Genomic DNA, 18,896 nt, shown 5'->3' with positions numbered 1-18,896 from the left:
ATCGTTTTGGTGTCTGAAGACTTCCGGCCAGGTGTGCAGGGAGCTGAGTGCCCTGGGGGACTGGAGTTACCACCCCCTCCCCCCTCCCAAGAGAGGGGGTGGAGGGGGGCGGGGGGCAATTCTGTGGCTAGTTGGGGTGAATTTGGGATTAGGAGAATGGGGATGGTAGGGGGGGTTGGGGGGAGTAGTTTGTTTTAATCTAGCGATTTACACTTTTTAATGTTTTGTGAGCCAGTGTAATTATAAGATAGATTCTGACAGCCTTCACTGGATGGCATCATCAGTCATTCGTCACCATAGAAACAGAACTCCTCAAACAGCAGGGGGCCAGAGAGAGCAGAGGGAGACTTCAGCCCTCCTGTGACTGATCAAGAGCAAATATTTTTATCCAATCCAAACTCAAGAGTATGAAACCTTCATCCAATCAGGATAGAACAAGCAAAAAAGAAATAAATCTGAAAAAATTATGCCAAAAAGCTAAGACCTAAACTGACTGCCTGTCAAACTCAGATTATTCCAGAATGCCCAAAATCATACCTGTAGCGCTGAGCATTCTGTCATCAGAGGGGGAAAGTCCAGGGGTCAGAAAGTAAAAGTCCTGCCGTGTGTTTCTTCCACCCATGAACTCAGCCAGCTGACATCACTAATTAGTTCCAGCTCCTGGCTGCAGTATTGTGCCCGTTAGCAAATCTGGGTGATTGGAACAAAATACTGGGGGGGACTTTTACTTTCTGAATGTAAGATTTTGCCAGCTCTGCCTGTTATCGGCCAAAGACTGAGTTTGAGAACACCTGTTCAGATTGGTGAGCTTGAGCAGCAGAGCAGCAGGGCGTGGCTAACATGGCCGACCTTTGTACGGCTGGACACTGCAGATTTTTACTCCAGCAATGTGGAGTGCCTCGAATCAGTCACACCGGACTGGAACCTGTGACTTTCCGGGTCTTCCTGGTGCTACCTCATAAGTACCTCCCTGGCCGTAGCAGTCGGCATAACCTAGCCAGCTCCGTTAGCTCCGCCGTGGTGTAGAAACATTTGCAGTGTTGTAGAAAACTATGTGCTTTGTGTAAATGTTGAAAGCATGTATTGTGTGTATTTGTGGGAGATAACTGGACGACAGTAATGATCGGTCAAATTAAGAAATACAGCTTCTCTGTAATATTTATGTGCAAAACTCTTATTGTAGTGTCATGCCTTTATTGTAGTTTGTTTGACAATGTACACACATATCCACTCTTAAAAAAAAAAAGAGAAAAGCAAGATTTTCATTTGTTTTCCTTTAACCCAAACTGAAGTAGGACAAAAAAGCTCAAATTGGCAGTGTGTGTGTCTGTGTCTCTCTGAGTGTGTGTGTGTTTGTGCAGCTGTGTGTGTGTCTGCATGTGTGTGTGTCTATGTGTGTGTGCGTGTTTGTGTGTGCATGTCTGTTTCTCTGAATGTGTGTGTGAGAGTGTGCGTGTGTATGCGTGTTTGTATGTGTGTTTGTGTGTGTGAGTGTCTGTTTCTCTGAGTGTGTGTGTGAGAGAGAGAGTGTTTGTACGTGTTTGTGTGAGAGAGTGCGTGTATGCGTGTTTGTGTGTGTCTGGGTGTGTTAGCGTGTTTTTCCCATCACTCCTCCTTCTTGCGCTCCACCGTTCTCAGTTTCGCCTCCAGGCTCCTGATGCGCTTCTCCAGGTGGGCGGAGTCACGGTTGCGGTCACTGGCCCCGCCCATTCCCATCAGGACGCAGGCGCATACTAGCCCGGCCAATCGCAAGGCCGTGGTCTCCACCCCTGCCTCGGTGTCGCCCACGATCAGAGAGAACAGCCAGAGTGCCACGCCCAGTTTCAGCAGCCACAGGATCCGCCTCACCACAGAACCCACCAATCGCAGCAGTAGGGACAGCAGCCAGTAGCCAATCACAGCCACCAGGGCCCATTGAGCTACGAATGCCACGCCTTCTGGTGTGATGCGGTGAAATGGCAGTTTGACTAGGAAAACGGGACAAACGGGGAAACATCATTAGCAGTTTGACTGAACACAGCAAAATAAAAAAACATTCTTTCATACACAGCTTCCTGCAGTCCTGGTGGCATTGAGTCAGAGAGCTCAGTGCACAGTGATTGGTGCATTAGTGTTTCGCTAGCGCTAGGGCGTTTTAGCGGTGTTGGTGCTTTTTAGAAGTGTTGTACAGTTGCAAGTTGGAAGAAGTGCTAGTTTGTTGGTGCATTAGCAGTGTTCAGCTGTTAGTCGGAAGCAATGTTGAGTCTGCAGCGCTTACTTGGGATTCCAGCTGCTTTGAAGATCTCGGAGACGTACACAGCAACCACGTTCAGCCCGCTAGCTGCTCCCTCTGACAAAACTCTGATCACTCCCTGAACACACTGAGTGAGAGAGAGAGAGAGAGGGATGTTTACAAAACTGTAATGCCATCGAAATACATTCTCCTGCCAGTTGTGGCTTGATTTTTGGGCCTTGTATAAACTAAGTTAATTTACCAAAAAATCTTCATTAAGCACTATTATGTGCGTGTGTGTGTGCGTGCGTGCGTTGGTGGGATCCAGGTGTACGTAAAGTGAAACATTCACATGAAAAAGGAAGACTGCAAAATGTTGCTTTTTTGGAGAGAGGCTGAAATAAGGGGATACGGCGTACAGGGTGTTGTGTGGGATGAAACAGAAAAAATGTATACGCTAAATTATACACAGGCTACGTCTTAAAGTGAATGGACCAGCACAGGAACACGACGAAAAGTATTTATGAAAACACAGTACCTCCAACGACTTGTCAATCGCCTGGGTCCCGACGACGGACACCACGTACTCGTGCGCTTCCTTGGAAAACTCCAGCACCCGAGTCCGTATATCCCGCATCAGCCCGGCCCATTTCGGAGGTTCTCCGGTCGGTGACGCGTCGGCTGCGCACTCCGGCACCAAAACGCACAATACAGATGCTGCTACTACTAGAGCTAAATAACCGAGCGGCATCTCTGAATGCATTTTCATATGTGGAATTCAGTAGCGTATTCTTACAGTACAAATTACCCCAGTTGGACGTGATGGAAAAAATAGCAACGTTATTTTTTGTCCTTTTCAGCGTTTTCGTTTCATCTCGTTCAGTTTGTGTTATTTAGATTAAAACTAGTAAATTAGCCGATTTAGCACTCACTCTTAAATATGTCCCTGTTTTGTATAGTAGGCTACAACTGAATAAAAAAAACTTAGCTAGCTTGTGGTTCCACCCAGCTTTACAAACTAACGAGCTAACTTCTAAAAGCTACCAAAAAGAAGACATACTTTAAATAAAGTGCTCGTTTTCCGTACGGTCGTATATCACGCTAGAACTAATTAGGCTATAGTTCCACGTTGGCTTCGCGCATTTATAGATTGTAGCTATTGTTCGTTCAAATAATTTGTTGAAGGCTGTAGCTTTAACCACGTGTCCACGCCTATTTTTACTTTCTGAGTATTAAGTTAGTACTACCATAACTGAAGGTGTGATTAAATCATGCAAACTATGTATTTTATTTTTCTTATAAAAACCTAACTCTGCGCACACTCTAATGCCAGCGCAAGGCAACAAATGTTTACACCGATAAGGTTGTTCGACAGGTTTACGGTTTCATGCGAAAGTCTACATCACTTCCTGCTCCAGTTCACTGAAATGGCAGTATATGTTGTCTGCCCTGGTCGAGAAAATATTCTGCAGTGTATTACTGTACTTTGAGTACTAATCAGACTCATCAAAATCACTCGATAATGTGTATTCAAAAATCATCTTAAATCAGTTCTTTAGTCTCTAAGAATAAAGAGTCTGCTAACTATCACTAATAAACTATACATATCTACTTAATACTAGTGGTATAAGTATTTCAGCAATGAGAGAAACACTATACGGAATCCTGTTTTGACTTTACGTTTGCTTGTTGGAAGCATGTTAGCGGTCATTCCAGGACTTCGATGATTATGATTATTTGAACAAGAAAATGTCCTTCGAGCCGGATTCGAACCAGCGACCTAAGGATATCAGATTTATCACCTACAGTCCTCCGCTCTACCAACTGAGCTATCGAAGGATTAGTTCAATTTCGCACTATGTTTTTTTGATGTGTCAGCCATGTTACTTGGCTGAAACTTTATTTTACGTCACAGGCTTGAAGGTATACTCACCTTGAAATGGCATGCTAATTTACATACATGGAATACATGGAATTCTTCCGTGTTTGGAAGAAGACCTTACATATCCCTGGTGGTCTAGTGGTTAGGATTCGGCGCTCTCACCGCCGCGGCCCGGGTTCGATTCCCGGTCAGGGAATGGAGATTTTTGACCTTCCATAAGCGCGCACACACACACACACACACACACACACACACACACACACACACACACACACACACACACACAGAGCTCAGGAGGTAAGACCGATTGTCTGGCAGTCGGAGGGTTGCCGGTTCAAACCCTGCCCTGGGCGTGTCGAAGTGTCCTTGAGCAAGACACCTAACCCCTAACTGCTCTGGCGAATGAGAGGCATCAATTGTAAAGCGCTTTGGATAAAAGCACTATATAAATGCAGTCCATTTACCATTTACCACACACACACATATACACATGCACATACTGCAAGGCAGTGGGGGTTGGGCCAGGGGCACAGAGTATATTTCCCAATGCAATACCTGACAACTAAGACAAGCAGAAAAGTCTAAAGTCAGCGTTACAGAGCACAACGCAGACCTACCTTCATAGTCAAGCATACAAATTACACATTATATAAGCAGAACATGCATATAGTAACCAGTTGCACAGACTCAGCAGAAAATAAGGCACAGGTTCTGACAACAGGGTTTGAAAAGACCATTCTGCTACCTAAATATGCAGACGCAAGTCAAAAGTCCAGGTACCCAGAGGCGCACTGGCGCGACCCTTGCCTTCCTCTGATGACCAATCACAAACCAAGATCCACCTCACTCCCATTGACAACAGTCCTCATCCGCCCCTGCGTTAGAAATGCCCTCCCGTGGCCACGTCACACTAGAATCTACCGTCATCCGGGAGCTTTAAGCCTTTTAATAAATAGTGCCTTTCAGCTGCTGCTCGTTCTCAATTAGGGGAGCTTCACTAGTTTGGAGAGGGAACGCCGCGCGCTCACGGCCGTGCTGCAGTCTTTGCGAACTCACCCAAACGTTAAAGTAAGTAATGGAACTCAATGTATACTTTATAAATACCGAATAGATGGTGTTCACCCTTAACGTTCTTCGATATGCAGTCAATGTTTTCGTTATTACCTTGTAATGTTTAATTTACGGAGCCCGTTTTTTGTGCAGAAACCGTGAAGTTGCTGTTTTGCCAGTGGCGAGCAAGACAGGTATATTTGACACAGGTGAGCGTTTTCTCAGGATTTGTTTTAAAACGTAATCTAATTTTGAAAATTTTTAATGGACATTTAACTTGTCAAGTGCGGGAATAAAGGTTCTAATGGTTTCAAAATGAGCCGCATCCGCGTCCTCGAAATGATTTGCGGAGAATGCCTAGCCGTCTACAGCGCGGAGTTTAGAGTGCGTGCACGGTTGTCGTATTCGAACTGTTCGAGCTGCTCAGACATACAGCCAGATGTAAACTTGGGGTGAGCATCTATTCCTGCAGGGTTGGCCAACTAATTAGCTGATTTAGACCTGAATAAAATTTTCTTAAATTGGGACCCTGGAATAGTTTAAAGTTGTCATTCATGAGCTTATTAAGAAATGCAGTTAAACTATATAAATGACACAATCGCTAGGCTAATTAAATAAGAGCAGAAGTTTGCAGGAACTCCAGAATCTGATACGGGCCTGCCTGCACTTTTTACAGAGAACTCACAAAGACGCACTGAGAGAGACTGTTCCTTTTGGCTGAAGGGAACACGGTGTTAAAGTGTAGCAGTGTTATGCAAGATAAAGAAAGGAATGAGGAAGGGGTAAGACTGTGCAAAGTGCACGGTCTTCGCTTATTCTTGCACCAATAGATTGATATGGTAATCACCGTACACCATATGGCGCTTGCGTAACTGCAGTGTTGATGTGGTGCGAGTGTAACTCTGTGCAGTGTTAATATGGTGCCAGTGTAACTCTGTGCAGTGTTGATATGGTGCCAATGTAACTCTGTGCAGTGTTGATGGGTGCGAGTGTAACTCTGTGCAGTGTTAATATGGTGCCAGTGTAACTCTGTGCAGTGTTGATATGGTGCCAATGTAACTCTGTGCAGTGTTGATGTGGTGCAAGTATAACTCTGTGCAGTGTTGATATGGTGCCAGTGTAACTCTGTGCAGTGTTGATATGGTGTGAATGTGACTCTGTGCAGTGTTGATGTGGTGTGAATGTGACTCTGTGCAGTGTTGATGTGGTGTGAATGTGACTCTCAGGATGACGCACCAGTTCCAGTCGCTGTCTCCGGAGCAGAAGCAGGAGCTCTCCTCCATCGCCCAGCGAATTGTTGCTCCGGGGAGGGGCATCCTGGCCGCCGATGAGTCTGTGGGTGAGGAGCAGGGTGCATTATGGGGGGGGGCGGGGTGACCTCTAACCACAGGTTAGGGCTCCCCACATCCTCAGAATGGGCGTGTTGGCACACTGGATGTGTGTGGAATCCCAGGGCTGTGTTGGGATAAACCGTTTAGCAGCCTGTGACGGTGCTGTATGAATTTGAGAGCTCTGCTGCTCTTGCCACTGATGGGGCAGTTGTGTGCTGGACGAGTCTGATTTTTTTTTAAGAGTCACTCGCTGCACTCCAGTTACAGCCCCTTGCCCCGCCCTACAGAAGGGGCGGAAAGCCCTCTGACTGTGGCAGGATGGTCATTCAGGCCGAGCCGCGGCGGTGAGGTTGCCGTGGCGTTCGAGGCCGAGCCGCGGCGGTGATCTCTGCTGACGCTGACGCGCCTCCTGGCTCCGCCCCCCAGGCACCATGGGGAAGCGGCTGCAGAAGATCGGCGTGGAGAACACCGAGGAGAACCGGCGCGCGTTCCGCGACCTGCTCTTCTCCGTCGATCCTGCCATCGCCGAGTGCGTGGGCGGGGTCATCTTCTTCCACGAGACGCTGTACCAGAAGTCTGACGCGGGCGTCCCCTTTCCCCAGGTCATCAGGGACAAGGGGATCGTGGTGGGGATCAAGGTGAGAGAGAGGGCTGATGGGAGGGTGAGAGGCAGGTGTTCTTCTGTGACGCGTTGTTGGGGTGCAGTGGAGCCTGTCCATCAGGGCTGCCCAACCCTGTTCCTGGAGGTCCAGCGTCCTGTAGGTTTTCACTGAACCCTAGTTTGGCAGAACTTGATTCTTCTGATTAGCAGCTCAACAAAGGTCTCTAGCTGGTGAATGAGGTGTGCTTTGTTAGGGTTGGAGTGGAAACCTACAGGACCGAACAGGGTTGGGCATCCCTGCCCTACATGGTCTCTCAGCAATCTGTCTGCCACACGACTGACTGAAGCAAGAATGTGTGGTGGGGTTTATTTTATTTATTTTTTTAAATGCCCCCCCCTCACCCCCTTCATCTGCAGGTGGACAAAGGGACCGCTGGATTGAATGGAACCGATGGAGAGACGACCACACAAGGTAAATAAAAATTTACAAAAGCCTTTTCTGGGGGTGAAGTTGTAGTTGTAAGGGAATAACACAGTAGTGCTGCCGTGGATCTGAGTGCGATCCTGAGTTTAAGTTGGGCGAGGGCAAGTTCTCATCTGTGCAACGTCTTAATTGTAATTTTAAGATCACACTTTTTCAGTGACTTCTACCTTTAACACTCCGTGGGGGGTGGGGGGGGATTTAATATGGCCCGTACTATCCCCCCCTATATCTGTAGGGGGCATTTGATATTGCCTGTACAATTTGCCCTCTGTAAGAGGGGGTGGGGGGGGATTTAATATGGCCCGTACTATCCCCCCCTATATCTGTAGGGGGCATTTGATATTGCCTGTACAATTTGCCCTCTGTAAGAGGGGGTGGGGGGTGGGGGGGGATTTAATATGGCCCGTACTATCCCCCCCTATATCTGTAGGGGGCATTTGATATTGCCTGTACAATTTGCCCTCAGGAGGGGGTGTGATGTTGCCTGTGCTCGGGAGGGGGTGTGACGATGCCTGTGCTCGGGAGAGGGTGTGACGTTGCCTGTGCTGTTTTGCGGCACAGGTCTGGACGGTCTCTCAGAGCGCTGTGCGCAGTATAAGAAGGACGGCTGCGACTTCGCCAAGTGGCGCTGTGTGCTGAAGATCTCCGACGCCTGCCCCTCGGCCCTCGCCATCGCCGAGAACGCCAACGTGCTCGCCCGCTACGCTAGCATCTGCCAGCAGGTGCTCTACCGCTCTGCCCCCCCCCCGCCTCTCACCTGCATCATATTTCACCAGGTTGTTTCTGCTTTGAAGTTGTAAGAGTATCTTGCAACAGAGCTAGCAGGTCCTGATGAGGAAATGGTTGGCTTGGATCAGAATGAATGAAGTGCTGGCCTGGTTCTCTGCTCTCTCTAGAACGGGCTGGTGCCGATAGTGGAACCGGAGATCCTGCCTGATGGGGACCACGACCTTCAGCGCTGCCAGTACGTCACCGAGAAGGTAACGCTTCCCCAGACTCACACCGATTCAGCTCCAGGGTGCGCGCAGGTCTTGGCCGCTGTGTAGAGCTGCCCCTGTCTCAGGTCCTGGCAGCTGTGTAAAGCTCACCCTGTCTCAGGTCCTGGCAGTTGTGTAGAGCTGACCCTGTCTCTCCCGGTTCAGGTCCTGGCAGCTGTGTACAAGGCCCTGTCCGATCACCACGTCTACCTGGAGGGCACCCTGCTGAAGCCGAACATGGTCACTGCGGGACACTCCTGCCCCAAAAAGTTCACCCCTCAAGAGGTTGCCATGGCGACGGTCACTGCGCTGAGGCGCACGGTGCCTGCCTCTGTGCCGGGTGGGTGGGTCAGGGCTGCATCAGGGCAGGGTGTAGGTACAGGTGCGGCACCACTGCATTTGAGCTTCTTAACCTGCCCCTCCCTCCCTCCCTCCCTCTCTCCTCTCCTCTCCTTTCCTTCCCTCCCTCTCCTCCATTCCCCCTGCAGGGATCTGCTTCCTGTCCGGAGGCCAGAGCGAGGAGGAGGCCTCCCTTAACCTGAACGCCATTAACCAGACCCCCCTGGGCCGGCCCTGGAAGCTCAGCTTCTCCTTCGGCCGCGCCCTGCAGGCCTCGGCCCTCTCAGCCTGGCAGGGGCAGGCAGGAAACCGGAAGGCTGCGCAAGAGGCCTTCTGCGCCCGCGCCAAGGTGAGTCTGCACCCCACACCTGTGCCTACACCCGCACCTGCGCCAAGGTGGGTCTGCACCCCACACCTGTACCTTCACCTGCACCTGCGCCAAGGTGGGTCTGCACCCCGCACCTCCACCTGACACGTGTACACATGCAGCCAGGTGGCAGACCTCCAGCTCTGACACACACACACACACACACACACACACACACACACACACGCGCACACATGCACACAGGCACAGGTGAAGGCTGTAGAAACATGTTGCCTTGCTGAGTAAGCAGAAAGCCCTGTAATCTTCCTTTCTGCTCCTCTTCCTCAGATTAACAGCCTGGCCTCTAAGGGCGAGTACAAGCCCACGGGCGGGGCCGACCAGGCAGCCACGCAGAGCCTCTACACCGCCAGTTACGTCTACTAGGGCTGTAACCTGCACCCCCCAGCACTGACCTGGGATCAGCTCACCTGCACACAGGGACACCTGCTTTCTGAATCCCAACACTGATTCAGGATCAGTCTATCTACACCCCTGCACACAGGGACCCCTGCTTTATGAAATCCCAATACTGATTCAGGATCAGCCTGTACGAATCCTCCTGCTTTGTGTGCCTGCGGGAGCCCTGTTTGCTGTCTCTGGAATAAAACCTGTGATCATGTTATCGGTCTCATGGTTTTAGTGGTAACTTTAGCCCGCACCCGAAACACAAGCGCTCACAAAAGCTTCATTTATTGGGTAGTGGACACAGTGTTGCTGCTACTGAGCCACTGGCCGGACTGAACCCTCACACAGTTTCCTGTGTGCAATTGACTGACCCATGGTTGCACAGCTCCCTCTGCTGGCCACAATAAAACATGCAGTTACTCACTTCACAGTTGTGAGGCGGAAATCTGAGTCCAGCCTGTTGCTGAAAACTCTGCCTTCAGTCAGGGGGGAAAAAAAGGCAGCCAACCTTTTCTCCGTAGAAACACTGACTATGGCGAGCCAGGATTTGTGCAAGTTGGAGTGCATTGGGAGTTGTGAAAGCGGGCAGTCGAAGTATTCAGACTGAAAATGGAGAGGGTTTGTCTCTAGATGTCAGTTGCAGAGCTCTTTAATAGAAATGGTTCAGGGCCTCCAGAGGTGTTAAATACAGGGGGCTGGTAACCAATGAAAGAGGCCCTCTCTCCTGTTGTCAGTCACACATGATCATAACCTTCCCAATGGTGCCCTATGGTGTTTCTGTTGAAAAAGTGCGAAGGTCATTACTATTAACGACCAGCAGAGGGCTGTGTGCGTGAATGTGTGCTTAGAACATGTAGGTATATGAATTAAAAATTGGGGAAATTGGGTTGCCTTTAGTAGTATAACCCGAAAATTCAAACACAGCTTACGGAACGAAGTATCCATAATTTGATATTTAGTATCATTTAGCTCCATTATCTTGCCAGTTAGCAAGAACTTTCGTTTATTCGATGTCCCATTTGTCGTTTTGCTATTTCGTTGGATTTCAGTTAACGGGGGCGGGAAAAGGAATTTGCCGAGGCAGTCCTCATTCAGAAGCGCTTCTTTGAACGCCCTAGATCGATCAGGCCCTGCTCGCTTGCAGATCAGTGTTTTATAATTTATATACGTTTATGCTTTGTTTTAGCGGTGGACTTCTTGCATTTCATTTTCGGGTTAAACATTTTAAATGAATCTGCTGATTTTGCGTAATTGTCACTGATGTTAACCGTAGTTAAGTGTGGAAACTGGGGCCGGTTAGCTCTTCAAAGTGCAGGTTTCCAAACGCGATTTGGCAGTAGCAGAGTCGATAGCTAATGAAGTGTGCAACGCGGGGGCTCGTAATTCAGTGTAGCAGAGGCTGTGCTGTAGATTATAATAAACAAAGACGGCATCTTATTTGGCACCTTCTGAACTCCGAATCGTAGAATAAGGCAGGTTATGGATGACACTGTATCTCCCTGTCCCTCCCCCCCTCTCCTCTCCTCTCCTCTCCTCTCCCCTCCCTCTTCCCAAAAGAGTTTGCCCACAGTATGCATGAAGACCTTCACAGCACTGCTATAGCAACCGGAATAAGGAAATATGACCATATATGGGCGGTCATGGTGCTGGGGGCGAGGTTGGGGGTGGAGCCTTTGCAGCTTCATATTCTAAGTGAAGCAATGGAGTAGCAGAGTGAGTTGGGGTGGGGGGCTAGGGAGGGAGGGAGGGAGTCTGGGTTTATGAAAGAAAGAAAGAGAGGGAGGGAGGGCAAGAACAACAGAGACAGTAAGTGAATGAATTCGGGAAGAGGTCTGGTTTCAATCACAGACAGGAATGCCGTTTTGGACAGGATTGCAGGAAAACAGGAAAACGAGAGAGAACACACACACACACACACACACAAACTCGCTCTCTCTCTCTCTCTCACACACACACACAAACTCGCTCTCTCTCACACATACACACAAACAGACACACAAATCACAGGATCTAGAAATAGTGGAAATAGTGGAAAGTGCAGGACGCACACACACACACCCTTAATCCTAAATCTTTCGTTGCTGTGTTTCGGCTCTCTGTGGTCACGTGATCACACCCAGCTGAGCAGAGACCATATTGGTGTCATCTACGAGCACAACATGCGTCCTTCACGCAAAGCCTACTCTGATGGACACCTTTTAACTGCATGAGTGCACATGTCGTCCCTAATGGACTCCTGTAAACACCATCATTGACTTAACACCATTAGAGTGAATTCTCCACTCATAGAGTTGATTTTGCTCAGTGCTCAGTTTGATTTGCCACCTGTAGTTGATTTAATGCAGTAAGAATTGATTCACCACTGTTACAGAGGATTTAACACATAAAATGTTGTGGTGTATTGGTCCTTTGGTCCATTAGTGAATGCATAACTTGTTCCAGCCCTTTCAACAACGGCTTTTTATCTGTTTTTCTCCCTCCTGGAGTACTTTGGCGTTTTGCCTTGGTGCTGCACTTTAAAAAAAAAAAAAAAAAAAAGAAAAAAAAAAAGTTTGTTCACTTTTCAGGGGCTGTTTTTTTTTTACCACAAATATTGTTTAGCAAAACTCAACATTTTATAAAAACTTAACATGCAAAGAAAACGCTGCGGACTGCTTGTAATTCTTGAACAAGGATAGCAGACAAAGCTGAGCCTCTTCTGGTTGCCTTAAGATGACCCTGTTGGTGCGGATGCCTGTTGAAGAGATTTCAGTGCCCAAGTTTTTAAACTACTTTATCTCCAGTTTGGAATGCAATGCTGTCCATATGTATTTGGACAGTGACACGACTTCTGTCGATTAAAATGCAGGTTAAAGGTTAAAATGCATAAGTGTCACCTTTAATTTGAGGGTATTTGCATCCATATAGGGTGATCTGTGTAGGAAATGCATCTGTTTTTATACATACTACCCCTATTTTATACGAATCGTTGAGTCATTTAGCACTTGGCTGCAAATACTTTGCATTTGTTGACTGTCAGAGGTCTGTGACTCTCAGACATCAGCTGATGCTGGGTTTTGTTCCTGTTTGTTTCTGGGGCTTTTTACTTTTAGACTTGTCTTCAGGAAGTGAAATGCATGTTCATTTGGATTCTGGCCTGGTGATTCACTTGGCCAGTCAAGAACGTTCCAGTTGTTGGCCTGTAAAACGAATTGGTTGCTATGGCAGTGTGTTTGGGGTCATTGTCCTGTAAGGTGAGGTGAGGCACTGTCCAGCTATTTCTGAGACATTTGGTTGAGTCTGAGCAGATCAGATGTTCCTGTTCACTTCAGAATTCATCCAGCTGCTGCCATCAGCAGTCACATCATCAGTGAAGTGATCCAGTTTTACTGGGATCGACAACTCTTTGGTCCTCATGCTGAGAGACAACAGCAACCGACTCCAAATGCAAAAGCCAAAGGACCTTCTTGTTAGGAAGCAAAAAAACACAGTGGTTTGATATAAATGATTTATTTCTTATTGCAGAAAAAAACAGACATAATCTCCATAAAGACAAAGTGTGCCTGAGTGCAGACTGTGTAAAGGTATAAGATGCTGTTTATACAACACAAGGCTATAGTGTGCATCATACTTCATATCCAACAGCTGACAGCGACAGGGGAGGTGGACATCTGGAGTCAGTCAGGGCTGACTTTCCTCCAGCTGCGATTGGTCAGTTGAATTCTATAGGCGTGGCCCCAGTGGGGGATGGTGGGATAAGCTGGTTTAAGGCCTGAAACGGAGGGAGGGGAGAACAATCAGGGTTTCATTGGGGGGGGGCAGCAGTCAGGATTTCTTTGGGGGGGGGGGTTTCTCAGAGCCCTCAGTGGCTGAGGGCCATAAGTAACATTTACCCAACACCAACTACAACCTGAAGCTGCAGTCCCAGGTAAGGGGAGCGTTAATGGTGGAACACACAGAACTGCAGCCCCAGGTAAGGGGAGCATTAATGGTGGAACACAAAACTGCAGCGCTCATCAAGATGACAGTTCTAGTACAACTGGTGGAACACAAAACTGCAGTCCCAGGTAAGGGGAGCATTAATGGTGGAACACAAAACTGCAGCGCTCATCAAGATGACAGTTCTAGTACAAACACTAAAGTCAGAGAGTTTGGTCCCATTCATGAGAAAGCTGGGGTAGCCGTGGCTAACCCAGGAGAGCGAGGTCAGGAGAAACGGATGAATTCAGGGGGGAAAGAGGAGTGAAACGAACCACACTGGTTCCTCTCACCGTGTAATCGTTGAAACGCTTGCGCTCCCTGTAGAGATTGTAGCTCAGAATGGAGGCGATAATAGCCTGGACGATGGTGAAAAGAAGGAGTGAAGACTTTACTCCTCTGCTGAAGGCCTGAGAGAGAGGGGGGAGAGAGGGAGGGAGAGAGAGAGAAAGAGAAAGGGGGCACAGAGAGCGAGAGGGAAACGGAGGCAGAGAGAGAGAGAAAGAGAGGGAAAGAGAACGAGAGAGACAAGTCAGTTGTAATCACTAGCCTACGCTTAACCAAAAAAACACACCCACACTCCACTCACTCACTCACTCACTCACTCACTCACTCACTCACACATACTCCACTCACTCACTCACTCACTCACACCCACACTCCACTCACTCACTCACTCACTCACTCACTCACACACACTCACTCACTCACACACCCACACTCCATTCACTCACTCACACACACTCCACTCACTCACTCACTCACACCCACACTCCACTCACTCACTCACTCACACACACTCACACACCCACACTCACTCACTCACTCACACACACACCCACACTCCACTCACTCACTCACTCACCCACACTCACTCACTCACACACCCACACTCACTCACTCACACACACACCCACACTCCACTCACTCACTCACTCACTCACACACCCACACTCCACTCACTCACTCACTCATTCACACACACTCACTCACTCACTCACTCACTCACTCATACACACCCACATTCCACTTACTCACTCACTCATACACACACACCCACACTCCACTCACTCACTCACTCACACTCACTCACACACACACACACTCACTCACTCACTCACTCACTCACACACACACACACTCACTCACTCACTCACTCACTCACTCACTCACTCACTCATACACACACACACACACACTCACACTCACTCACTCACTCACTCACACACCCACACTCCACTCACTCACTCACTCACTCACTCACTCACACACACACACACACACACTCACTCACTCATACACACACACACTCACACACTCACTCACACACACACACACACACACACACTCACTCACTCACTCATACACACACACACACTCACTCACTCACTCATACACACACACACACACTCACTCACTCACTCACTCATACACACACACACACACTCACTCACTCACTCACTCATACACACACACACACACACACACACACACATACGTACGACTACGAAATGCTCGATGTTGCAGTGATCAGTCTCAGGGTTGCAGTCTTTGCTGGGGGTGATGTCGGGGTTCTTGTGCAGGTCGACGAAGTAGAAGATGACAGCTAAGATGGAGACCAGCAGGCCAATCGCAGTGGTGATGAGACACGCACACAGCTGGGGGGGGGGGGGGGGGGGCACATCATAATTACACTACACTGCACTGCACATCATAATCACACTGCACTGAACACCGTAATCATGTTGCACTGCACTGCACACCATAATCACACTGCACTGCACACCATAATAACATTGCACTGCACACCATAATCACACTGCACGCCATAATCACACTGCACTGCACACCATAATCACACTGCACTGCGGACACCATAATCACACTGCACTGCACACCGTAATCACACTGCACTGCACACCATAATCACACTGCACTGCACACACCATAATAACACTGCACTGCACACCATGATCGCACTGCACTGCACACCATAATCACACTGCACTGCACACACCATAATCACACTGCACTGCACTATGCACCATAATCACACTGCACACCATAATCACTTTGCACTGCACACCATAATCACACTGCACTGCACACACCATAGTCACACTGCACACCATAATTACACTGCACTGCACACCATAATCACGCTGCACTGCACACCATAATCACACTGCACACCACAATAACATTGCACTGCACTGCACACCATCATTACACTGCACTGCACACCATAATCAAACTGCACTGCACACCATAATCACTTTGCACTGCACTCAATAATCACACTGCACTGCACTATGCACCATAATTACACTGCACTGCACTGCACACCATAATCGCACAGCACTGAACACCATAATCACACTGCACTGCACACGATGATTACACTGCACTGCACACCATAATTACACTGCACCGCACACCATAATCACACTGCACTGCACACGATTACACTGCACTGCACACCATAATCACACTGCACTGTATTGCACTAAATTGTAATTATACATTAAGTTATACTTTAGACTCACAAATTTCATATTGCTGTGTTTGTCCGTCGCTATGGCAACAGCTCCTGCCAAAATAAACTGAAACAGATGATGTCACAAATGAAGAAGGTTCATCACTGAAAGCTCAAACGAGGTGAAAAGGCACAGACACTTAAAAGAAGGGACAATGACAAGGTCTTAAGAGCAAACAAGCCTCAGACAGACAGGGGGGAGTCATAGACAAAGTCTGCATGAATCTCTGAAATTGAAAAATGAAAAAATAAATATACATTTTGAAAATTCTGTATTCTGTTGGAACAGTACCACCTCATCATGACCTTGTGCTTCCAAATCAGTGCTGATCGGTGCTGACTCATCCTATTGTCACAGATCAGAAACAAATGATCCGATTGGTTGGCACGGGTCATTACCACAGTTCCGCTCCACCAGGGCACCCCGAAGTTCACCACCTCTGTGAAGTCAGATGCCAGGAGAGGAAGGGAGTAGGAGATGACCACCACACCCACCATCACCTGGGAAACCTGGGGGGGGGGGGGGGGGGGAGTCAGGGGCACAGTATAGAGTATGTATTTAACCCTTCAGCCAACAGTACAGTTCCTGCAGAGTCCTGACAGTTTAAAAAGAAACACAAGAAACATACACTTTTGCTGCAATATCAGAACACAATTCCGCTTTCGAATGACTGCACGCTCTATGCGGTTGTTTAGGGCCAGAACCGCTAGGGGGGGGGCCACACAACCACGAGGGGGGGGGCCACACAATCCAATGTTTATCTAAGGTAAATAACGTTATTTTCGTAATTACGTTATTCATCCCCTATCGCAGAACTAGCGGTATAAATTTTAAATGGAATGGCAACAGTACATTTCATGTAAGAAGCACTGTAAGTAATGGTCATGCAGGGCTGGCCCTGGCTGCACGTTTTCCTTGATTACATGTTTTCTCAAAAAATGTATTTTCACATCTTCAAGAGTTGTGGTGTTTAAAAGAATTGTTTAAGTACTGTGTTGTACACAAACAGAAAAGGGAAAGATCCGCATTTAAACTCCCTGCTTGCGCACAAGTAAAACACGAGGCATCCTCCGTATCTCCTTCACTACTCCAGCTGAACGTGACTCTCTGTTCTACTACTCCAGAGCTACTCCAGCTGAACGTGACTCCCTGCTCCACTACTCCAGAGCTACTCCAGCTGAACGTGACTCCCTGCTCCACTACTCCAGAGCTACTCCAGCTGAATGTGACTCCCTGTTCTACAACTCCAGAGCTACTCCAGCTGAATGTGACTCCCTGCTCCACTACTCCAGAGCTACTCCAGCTGAACGTGACTCCCTGCTCCACTACTCCAGAGCTACTCCAGCTGAACGTGACTCTCTGTTCTACTACTCCAGAGCTACTCCAGCTGAACGTGACTCCCTGCTCCACTACTCCAGACCTACTCCAGCTGAACGTGACTCCCTGCTCCACTACTCCAGAGCTACTCCAGCTGAACGTGACTCCCTGCTCCACTACTCCAGAGCTGCTCACGCTGAACGTGACTCCCTGCTCCACTACTCCAGAGCTACTCCAGCTGAACGTGACTCACTGCTCTACTACTCCAGAGCTGCTCACGCTGAACGTGACTCCCTGCTCCACTACTCCAGAGCTACTCCAGCTGAACGTGACTCCCTGCTCCACTACTCCAGAGCTGCTCACGCTGAACGTGAGGGAGGAGGTAGCCGCTCCTGCACATGCAGGCATGTACTCACACCCAGCACTTTGGGCTCTCCTTTCTGAATGCTCTCCTTCAGAGCCTCCTGCCTGTCGGTTAGCTTGCGCACGCTGGTGTCCTCCACCATCACAGACAGGTCTCGGGAAATTGACACTGCCATGGCCTTGCAGCCTGGTGTGTGTGTAAGACAGAGAGAGATTGTTATTATTATTATTATTATTATCATCATCATCATCATAGTGTTTGTTGTTGTTCAACAGTTAGATATAACAATTGTTTGGTTTTTTTATGTGCATGCTGTAATGTCTTTTTGCATTTCTATACATCTCTTTGGCAATATTTACGCATGTATTTCATGCCAATAAAGCATTTTGAATTTGAATTTGAATTTGAGAGAGAGGGAGAGAGATGCGCACTGGGTAACCACAGCTTTATATAATTGCATTCTAGTACTGTATTCTGTAATATACAAAGCAGCAGCTCCAGAGCAGCATCCACAATAAATCAACAAATAACAGCAGATACGTGTTTTGTACAGGACAGCAACTGAACACATTACCAAGACAATTATACATTTTGTTCTATATTCTACAGTAAAGGAAAGCACAGACAGCAATCCAGGCACTGCACACAGCGATAGACGACAAGAGTGGAAAAGGCTGATAAAGTACGTTTCACGTGCACGTTTCGTTTAAATAACGGTATACAATAACGGTTAAATAACGGTATTTGTGACGAAGGCCTTTCCCAGACAGAGAGGGAATGATTACTTGATAGAAAATAATAGAAATTGTCACTGACGATATGAAAACATGTATTAGAATGAAGGGCACAAAAGGATACCTGCCGTTTCCAATCCAAAAACAAAAATAAATCGAAATTTGCCCACTGGTACTGCCTGTGTGAATCCGCGGAATGATCGGTCAAACGCTGCATATAAAGAAATGGGAAAAATAAATGTTTCGCAACTGTCCCCACCCGTACTAGTTCTGGCACAAGGAAAAATGCGAAGTAAACTTTTTAGCCCCCTCCCCTGTTGCAGTACTCTCCCCTTCTCT

The 18,896-nt window shown here is 48.0% G+C and overlaps 4 protein-coding genes and 2 non-coding genes across 11 annotated transcripts in view; 3 read left to right on the top strand and 3 right to left on the bottom strand.

Annotated features, from left to right (window-relative positions):
- The window catches only part of LOC118227683 (formin-like protein 3), a 13,336-nt gene extending 12,079 nt beyond the window's left edge, over positions 1-1,257 (top strand). For all 3 annotated transcript variants that reach the window (XM_035418448.1, XM_035418447.1, XM_035418446.1), the window contains one exon: positions 1-1,257. This exon is cut by the window's left edge and continues 581 nt beyond it. The gene's annotated coding sequence lies outside the window, so the exon portion shown is untranslated.
- Positions 1,258-1,500: 243 nt separating this feature from the next.
- On the bottom strand, positions 1,501-3,970 carry tmem109 (transmembrane protein 109). The gene is made up of 3 exons (XM_035417030.1): positions 2,751-3,970; positions 2,258-2,360; positions 1,501-1,967 (listed from the first exon to the last, which is right to left on the bottom strand). The coding sequence occupies exons 1-3, from the start codon at positions 2,979-2,981 to the stop codon at positions 1,606-1,608; spliced, it is 696 nt and encodes a 231-aa protein (XP_035272921.1). The 5' UTR covers positions 2,982-3,970; the 3' UTR covers positions 1,501-1,605.
- trnay-gua lies at positions 3,965-4,051 on the bottom strand. Its single transcript is given in 2 exon segments — positions 3,965-4,000; positions 4,015-4,051. It is a non-coding gene; the product is annotated as a tRNA-Tyr (tRNA).
- Positions 4,052-4,218: 167 nt separating this feature from the next.
- On the top strand, positions 4,219-4,290 carry trnae-cuc. The gene has a single exon. It is a non-coding gene; the product is annotated as a tRNA-Glu (tRNA).
- A 716-nt stretch (positions 4,291-5,006) lies between these two features.
- Positions 5,007-9,865, top strand: LOC118226683 (fructose-bisphosphate aldolase B-like). Of its 3 annotated transcripts, none has more exons than XM_035416446.1 (10): positions 5,007-5,162; positions 5,298-5,353; positions 6,342-6,483; positions 6,902-7,113; positions 7,494-7,548; positions 8,122-8,282; positions 8,457-8,540; positions 8,703-8,877; positions 9,026-9,225; positions 9,532-9,865. In XM_035416446.1, exons 3-10 carry the CDS (start codon positions 6,372-6,374, stop codon positions 9,625-9,627), a joined length of 1,095 nt encoding a protein of 364 aa, XP_035272337.1. In that variant the 5' UTR covers positions 5,007-5,162; positions 5,298-5,353; positions 6,342-6,371; the 3' UTR covers positions 9,628-9,865. The 3 variants fall into 3 exon arrangements, with proteins under 3 accessions (XP_035272337.1, XP_035272336.1, XP_035272338.1); XM_035416445.1 differs by having other exon boundaries at positions 5,008-5,162; positions 6,371-6,483; XM_035416447.1 differs by lacking the exon at positions 5,298-5,353 and having other exon boundaries at positions 5,054-5,162; positions 6,371-6,483.
- A 3,256-nt stretch (positions 9,866-13,121) lies between these two features.
- Positions 13,122-18,833, bottom strand: tmem176 (transmembrane protein 176). Of its 2 annotated transcripts, none has more exons than XM_035418231.1 (7): positions 18,682-18,833; positions 17,876-18,009; positions 16,541-16,651; positions 16,152-16,208; positions 15,108-15,263; positions 13,899-14,015; positions 13,122-13,399 (listed from the first exon to the last, which is right to left on the bottom strand). In XM_035418231.1, the coding sequence occupies exons 2-7, from the start codon at positions 17,996-17,998 to the stop codon at positions 13,340-13,342; spliced, it is 624 nt and encodes a 207-aa protein (XP_035274122.1). In that variant the 5' UTR covers positions 17,999-18,009; positions 18,682-18,833; the 3' UTR covers positions 13,122-13,339. The 2 variants fall into 2 exon arrangements, with proteins under 2 accessions (XP_035274122.1, XP_035274123.1); XM_035418232.1 differs by having other exon boundaries at positions 18,686-18,818.
- Between the last annotated feature and the right edge of the window lie 63 nt (positions 18,834-18,896).

Source organism: Anguilla anguilla, chromosome 5, assembly GCF_013347855.1.
Source record: "Anguilla anguilla isolate fAngAng1 chromosome 5, fAngAng1.pri, whole genome shotgun sequence".
Lineage (NCBI taxonomy): Eukaryota > Metazoa > Chordata > Actinopteri > Anguilliformes > Anguillidae > Anguilla > Anguilla anguilla.
The sequence above is the reverse complement of the archived record's forward strand: the minus strand, read 5'-3'. Positions and strand labels throughout refer to the sequence as shown.

Excerpts from the sequence above, each read along its gene's own strand:
- tmem176 (XM_035418231.1), bottom strand. The coding sequence starts at position 17,998 with ATGGCAGTGTCAATTTCCCGAGACCTGTCTGTGATGGTGGAGGACACC. Across the intron at positions 16,652-17,875 it reads GAGAGCCCAAAGTGCTGGGT|GTTTCCCAGGTGATGGTGGG; the intron begins GTGAGTACATGC and ends CCCCCCCCCCAG. Across the intron at positions 16,209-16,540 it reads CCTGGTGGAGCGGAACTGTG|TTTATTTTGGCAGGAGCTGT; the intron begins GTAATGACCCGT and ends CATCTGTTTCAG.
- LOC118226683 (XM_035416446.1), top strand. The coding sequence starts at position 6,372 with ATGACGCACCAGTTCCAGTCGCTGTCTCCGGAGCAGAAGCAGGAGCTC. Across the intron at positions 7,114-7,493 it reads GGATCGTGGTGGGGATCAAG|GTGGACAAAGGGACCGCTGG; the intron begins GTGAGAGAGAGG and ends CTTCATCTGCAG. Across the intron at positions 8,283-8,456 it reads ACGCTAGCATCTGCCAGCAG|AACGGGCTGGTGCCGATAGT; the intron begins GTGCTCTACCGC and ends TGCTCTCTCTAG.
- tmem109 (XM_035417030.1), bottom strand. The coding sequence starts at position 2,981 with ATGAAAATGCATTCAGAGATGCCGCTCGGTTATTTAGCTCTAGTAGTA. Across the intron at positions 2,361-2,750 it reads CGATTGACAAGTCGTTGGAG|TGTGTTCAGGGAGTGATCAG; the intron begins GTACTGTGTTTT and ends TCTCTCACTCAG. Across the intron at positions 1,968-2,257 it reads CAAAGCAGCTGGAATCCCAA|TCAAACTGCCATTTCACCGC; the intron begins GTAAGCGCTGCA and ends CCGTTTTCCTAG.